General features: G+C 51.1%; 1 protein-coding gene across 1 annotated transcript; it reads right to left on the minus strand.

The window, feature by feature from the left end:
* Positions 1 to 2217: 2217 nt before the first annotated feature.
* LOC4324188 (pathogenesis-related genes transcriptional activator PTI6) lies at positions 2218 to 4066 on the minus strand. Its single transcript, XM_015779721.3, has one exon. It carries the CDS (start codon positions 3300 to 3302, stop codon positions 2403 to 2405), a length of 900 nt encoding a protein of 299 aa, XP_015635207.1. The 5' UTR covers positions 3303 to 4066; the 3' UTR covers positions 2218 to 2402.
* Positions 4067 to 6886: the final 2820 nt, after the last annotated feature.

Raw genomic sequence — 6886 nt, forward strand, 5'->3', positions numbered from 1 at the left:
CCATAATGTCCCTATCATAAGGGTAACCATGTAAATTCTCCTGTATAATCTAAAACCCTAGTAGTGGGAACCTGTAATGGAGCTATAAATAGCCCCCTAGGGCCATGTAATGGAGGGATCCCAAAAAAATTAAACAAAGTAGTACAACTGTTCTTCTTTTTCCCATCTACTGTTGAGAGAACCATGTCTTTCGACGTGACGCAGTTGTCCATTCGACAACAGGGTAGTTGTCACATCTAATTTTATCCATGTAAAATAAGAGGTGATATATACAATACACCACATCTACACCACCTCTATCATTATAACCCAAATAATTTTATTTTATTTGTTTGTCCAATCTCTTCTTTCTTTCATCTTCTTTTTCTTGGGTTTGTGTGGAAATTGCCCCTTGCATGAGATGTGGCTCACCTTCTATTTCCTCAATTATTACTTTCACCTCATCATCCAATCCTATATGGTATTTTTAGAGGCAACACATTAAGCATCATAGTACTTACCCTTACAAACCACTAAGGAAGATCAATTGACCCGGTTTTAATAATTAAGTGAGCCTTTATACCCGGTTTCTGGTTAGAGGATGTGAATCAAACACGTGTGTTATTTAGGGATGTATAATGAACTTTTTCCGTCAAAGGCCTTCATGGCAACAACTCTTGGGCTATATCCTATAAAAAAACTCATGGGCTATATGCTCTATTGGGCTTGGTGCATCCACACCTTGCCATAGCCCACAAAAATGATAGGATACACATTCTACCGCGCACCCAACTGTACCCCGGCATGCACTGCACAAGTTGTTACCCCCACTTGTTGCAGCACTACGCAAAGGCACGTGGGATTCAAGGCAGAAGCAGAAGCCAATTCAGGAACTGGGCCTCGAAAAAAACAATAATTAACCACGTAGGACCTTGAGCAGCCCAAAGAAAATCGCGAATCTGACAGATTCGGTACAACGGGGGGTACCAACTTGCACAAGGGCGCGGTCGGCGTGCCGAACGCACATCACCCTAAAGAAGAAGGTTCAGACTAGCGAGGGAGTATGTAGAGTACATATATGTAGAGGGGTACCCACCAGGCCAATGAGGATATAGAGCAACCCGGGCGACGCGCGCGTGCAGCAACATGTCACCTTTGGCAAAAAAACGCATGATGTTGGACGCCCCGTCCCCTGTACAGTACCGTGTACCCCCGCAAAGTCCTCACGCCGGGCGTGATGGAGATAGCTCACGTAGTCACGTACCCGCGCCCCGGGAGCAGTGGGGGAAAAAGGCGCAAAGGCCGTCACCGTCCGAACGTACTACGCCTCCCCGCGCGGCCGTGGTCCCCCGCGCGCGCGCTTGCCGCCGCCGCCGCGTGACGCGCCGAGGCCGGCCCACCGATCGATGGCTGCCTGGGCCGCGCGCGGTGGTAGCAATAGTAGTACGTTGCCCATGCGCCGCAGGTCGAGACGGGCATTGTATTCAGCACGTACGTGTACGTCCATCCCGTCTCGGCCGTGAGCCCCTCCTTATCTTTTGCGTTGTCTCCTTCCACCCCCATGTGGTCACCGGCGTACGTGTTCCTGTTACGGGGCGCTACGTGGTCGTGGACACGGGAGAGACCGACCGCCTCGGCCAGGAGAGGATCCAGTCCGCTGGACCACGCCCACCGCTGCTCCCTCCCTGCACGCTGCGCCTCTCTCTCATTCGCATCGCAACAACACTGCTCCTCTGCTGCCGGAGTCACAAGATTCACGCGCGTGTACGGGGCTCAGGTCATAAATCGGGGCCTCCGCCCCGGCCCGACCGATCGCAGGAAAACGTGCCGTTACGCTCATATGCCTTGCGTGAGAAGCCTCAGCCTGCGCTGCTGCGCTACCGGGCCCGGCTACTGTGTGCCTGAACCGATGCAAACTCCACAACAGTGGCGCTCACGCGAGTTCGCAGTGTGGTCGGGCCCCGTCGATCGGGCAGAAATTTCGCCGCATCACTCATGCGCGCGAGCGGGCCGGCCGGCCACCGAAAACCGCTCAAGCTTTCCGCGCAACCAAATCATGGCCTCCCCATTTCGAGCACGGCGCGTTTGGACGTTTGGACCACGTCCGTCCAAAGCACAGCACGCATGCAGAACGCTAGCTGTGAACAGCAATACAGTACGTGCGTATACCGAGCTGTATTGGGCAAAAACGAAATTCGACGATGGTACACATAGACTTCAAGCCGTAGCAGGAGTACGTAGTAGTAGCAGCAGCAGTATATCATTCGGAAAAAAACTCTACTCTCAGGACAATACATTTCTCATCGACTCACTCAACACAAGCAGACACCAGAAGAGCACGTACAGGAAGTACACACAGTAGGCACGAATACTCAACAACACCCAAAAAAGCAGTTCCGTGATTGAAGAAGCCGATCCCGTTTTTAGAAAATTGCGGGAAGCGGGTTGAGCGGGAACAGGTCGCGCAAGTCCTGGAAGTAGTCTTGGGCCTCGCCGGAGGACGTGGCGCCGGCGTCCCACGGCGTCTCAGGCGACGACGGCTCGGCGTACAGGAAGCCGGACTCGGGCTCGAAGTCCCAGAAGCTGCTGCCGCCGTAGACCGGCGCGTCCTCGAACGGCACGAACTCGCCGAGCTCCTCCTCCTCGAGAACGGTGAGGTTGGAACCGGCGGCAGTTGCGGGCTCGCAGGGGCCGGCCTCATAGTCGTCCTTGTCCTCGGCCAGGGAGCACAGGGACGGGACCTTGCGGAGCACAGACGTCGGGGACGACACCGCCGGCGAGGACTCCGCGCCGGACTCGTAGCCAACTGCCACCGGATCTTGTGCACCCGCGGAGTTGGTGGAGGCGGAGAAGTTGGTGGTGGCGCTGGGGCCGCGGAGCTGGATGGCCGCGTTGTCGTACACGCGCGCGGCCTCCTCGGCGGTGTCGAAGGTGCCGAGCCAGACGCGCACGCCGCGCCACGGGTCGCGGATCTCCGCCGCGAACTTGCCCCACGGCCTCCGCCTGACGCCGCGGAACTTGGTGCTCGGCGCGCCAGGCCCTCCGTCCTTCGTCAACCTCCTCCGTCCCACACCCACAGTGCATCCGCCACCAACGACCCTTCTTCCCATATCACCGTCCCCGCCGCTGCACTGCTCCGGCAAAGCAGCAGCAGCGGCTGCAGCAGCAGGAGCAAAACCTGCCTGCGCCACGGGCATCTGGGCAGGCGGCAGCTCCCGCACCATGCTCCCCACCCTCCGGCCGCCGCACCCCTCGTCCTCGCCGGACGAGTCTGTCAAGTCGGGGTCGTCCCAGAAGATCCGCACCGTGCGCGACCGGGACATGGCACGTACCAAGATGATGGGTGGAGCTAGTGCTTCACTGCTCCTCTCTCAAAAACTCCCTTTTTAAGACGAGTGGATAAAAAAAAACGGAAGAAGAAACAACCAAGCCCTGCAAGCAGACCCCAGCAGGAAAGGAAGCCGCAGCCTTAACAGCACTGCTAGCGAGCAGGCGGACGGACGAACGGATGGATTCCTCTCCCTGCCCCGTGGATCGGCAGGGGAATAAAGACCCAAAGGGAACGCGAGGAGAGCCCAGGGAAGGCGAGGGCGAGGCGAGGCGACGCGCAGCAGCAGGCGTAGGAGAAGGGATCGGAGTGGCCGCAATAAAGACGGCCTCTTTAACAAAGGAGAGCAGAAATGTGCAACAGCGGCAGCAGCAGGAGGCAGTAGCAACTCGCTACGAATAGCTCGAAGGTAGCGGCAGGAGTAAAGCCGCGCCTCGTCCTCTGCCGAGCGCCTACGTGCCGAAGCAGCAGCGGGCCAGCGGCGCCGCGACACGCCGGGATACTAACGGTTTTCGAACCAAGTAAAAATTCGATCCAAAAGTACTAGGAAATGGGAATCACGGAACAGATTACACACACTGCAGCAACTGGAGCGCGAAGAACAAGGACGGCAGCGAGAGCAGCAGTGGTGAAAGAGGAGGAGGAGAAGAAGACGGCGGCGGCGGTGGTGATGTGCCTTGAGAGGCGGGCTCGGAGGCGGTGATGGGATGGGAGTTCTGGGGGTTTGGAGAGGTTTTTGGGGGAGCGGAGTGGAGAGACTGGGACGTGGGCTGGTGGGTGGTTAGCGCCGTCTTATAGGATCCCCCGACCCGACAGCCTCGGTTGGAACCCACGCCCGATTCCGCGGTGGAGTGCATTTTTAACTCGCCCCCTCTCTCTGTCCACAACCGTAATTAAAACCTTCTCTGCCGTTTTTAACCCCTTTCCTTCTCCAATCGCATTTACTACGCGCAATTTCATGGGTTTACGGGCTAAGGTTCCGTTTCAAATCGCGCGCCACTAGTTTAATTACCCCGAGGGCGTCGGCTCGCCTGCGTCCATCCGTGGCTCGCCGGGTGGGTGCGTGACTCGCGACAATTTACCTGCTCATGAATTGGCTGGCTGTAACTCCCGATCCATCCACCCGCTCGCGGGTCGCGGCCTGTGTGTCGTCTCTGCACCGCACCGCACGTCCGCACCTACGTTGCAGGCTGCCCCGCTGCGGCTGTGTCTGGGCACAGTGGCCGCAGCGCGCAAGTGGGGAAGTTACGGACGCAGTAGAACGCGCGGGCATGGGATGATGATGATGGCTATATTGATTACTACGACGACGTGCCGTCACCAGCCCGTGGCCCGTGCTGTTTGGGCTGTGACAAACGCCACCCGCGGGTGGTGCCCAGCCGACCGGCGGTCTCACCAAGTTTGCGCCATCCCTCGTCGTCCTTCCCACCAATCAGCGGTCTCGCCAAGTTTGGCTCGGACATCATGCAGCGGCGGCACCGATCCCGCGAGGGGGGTACACTGATGCGAGCGGGTGGCATTACTGTTCGTTGCGGTGGAGGTTTTCTCCGCTATCTGGGGCACCAAACGTACGGCGTTTATGGGCTGCTGCATGGCGTCTCTACATGCGGCGCTGATAGCTGTATGCCTGTATGTCCAATCGGTCAGGATGGCTTTCATATGCATGGGTTGTCATCGGCGACGAGCTTGGGCTTTAGGCATATTCAACGATTAGCTAGCTAATAGCAGGTTCATAGTTTTGCCTATAGATAAATTAGTCATAAACCTGTATGTTGCGCGAATTGTTCCTACTGATATTTAGAACATTAAAGAGATTTTTTATAATTTAATAATTTTTAAACTTGTAGTAATTAATAAAATTCAGTTTTAATTGTTTAGTTTTTTAATTGTAGCTTTTCTACGTTTCTATAAGTCCAAATTTCGAAATTGATAAAAACTAATTAGGATTTAGTTGGGATCTCACTTATAAAATTTCCATGTTTTAACAACTTTATAAAATTCAAAGTTAAGAAATACTCCCTTCATTTCAATATATACAATATAAGGATTCCTTGATCAAATTGCAATCTAACAAGGAGGATTTGCCGGCCCAGTCTTCGAAGATGCTCATAGGGGTAGGGTTTGCGTGCGTGCGTTCTTAGGGGTGAGTGCGCGTGCTTTGTGAGTGTCTACGTTGTACTGTGTAATTCTAAAAAAAAAATGCATATGATAATATAAGTATTTCTACAATGATTACCTTAATTTAATTTACAGTGGCGAATCCAGAATGAAATCCAAATAAGCATATGATTGGAAGAGAACACATTTCTTTCTCTATTTCAACTTTCGATGCTATAGAAAATATCCTAAAAGATCTATAAATAAATAGGTATGGTCTTCTGAGAGTGATATATGAATAAAATCTATATTGCCTTGACTTGCTGAAGACCATAGCTATGGTCTGCTTTAGCCAGCGAGGTAGCTTGCCTTGCCGCCAACCGGTTTTTCACTAATTAATGGTTAATTATATTTTTAATGGTTAATTAGATGCATGAATTGGAGGTGGGGCATGCGCTCCAACTAGCCCCCAACAGTGGATCCGCCGTTGCTAATTTATATTATTTCAATGATTTCAATGAGTAGATGCTTGGAATGGGAAATCCAAGCGATTTAAGACTCTTTTGACCTAGTAGCCTTAGTATTTGCTAAATAAGCTAGAAATTCATATTTTAGAATGAATGAGTAGTAAATTTATACACCCTCTGTTTTAAAATATAACAACTTCTAGCATTCAAACTTTGCTCCAAGATATAACAAATTCTCCACCACTTTATCTTTTCAACCAGTCATAACATTTTTCTCATTTAATTTCACCTAATTTTAAATTCTCATCGTTAATCGTAAAAATCCTTATATTTTGGAATGGATGTAATAGTCAATATGGAGTCTCAGATATAGACTTTTCATAAATTTATAATTTATAAATTCGTCCAATAGATGGGTAAGTGTGGCCCACAATGTGCTGACTAGATGGTTTTTAATGTAGCGCACTATATATTACAGCTGCCAAAAAAGAAAGGCTCAACTCCAGCTCGGCTTGAGCTTTAGATAAGCCAAGCCTGAGCCTATGCCAAAGGTCGTGAGCTTTGTTGAGCTAGGATCAAGCTTCTAATGAGCCTAACAATATATGGTTTTATTGTTTATTTAACAAACTAGGAGATCAAATATGCTATTTTTATGTATCCACACCATAAGTAGCTTCTATTGGCATCATATATTTATCTTATTCTTTTTCTCCTCTTTCTTTATTGTGATAAACTAGAAATTAATTACTTTCCTAGATAATTATCCTTGAAATATACATATATAGTTCTATTTACATGTTGAGCTCATCAGTAGTCAAGCTCAAACCAGGCCTGTCTAGTAGTAGCTCGATGCATGGTTACACAAGCTTGGCTCAACCTTATGTCGAGCTTGAGCCTAGGCCAGCAAGATCGCTTGAGCTCGGCTCATCGACAGCCCTACACACGATGTTTAATGCAAATCTAGGTTATGTTGATATACGATATCTGTCTAATCGATAATCAGATCTGTTCTGTT

The sequence above is a fragment of the Oryza sativa genome, chromosome 1 (genome assembly GCF_034140825.1).
Source record: "Oryza sativa Japonica Group chromosome 1, ASM3414082v1".
Taxonomy (NCBI): domain Eukaryota; kingdom Viridiplantae; phylum Streptophyta; class Magnoliopsida; order Poales; family Poaceae; genus Oryza; species Oryza sativa.

Coding starts and splice junctions, on each gene's coding strand:
- LOC4324188 (XM_015779721.3), bottom strand. CDS start 3,302: ATGTCCCGGTCGCGCACGGTGCGGATCTTCTGGGACGACCCCGACTTG.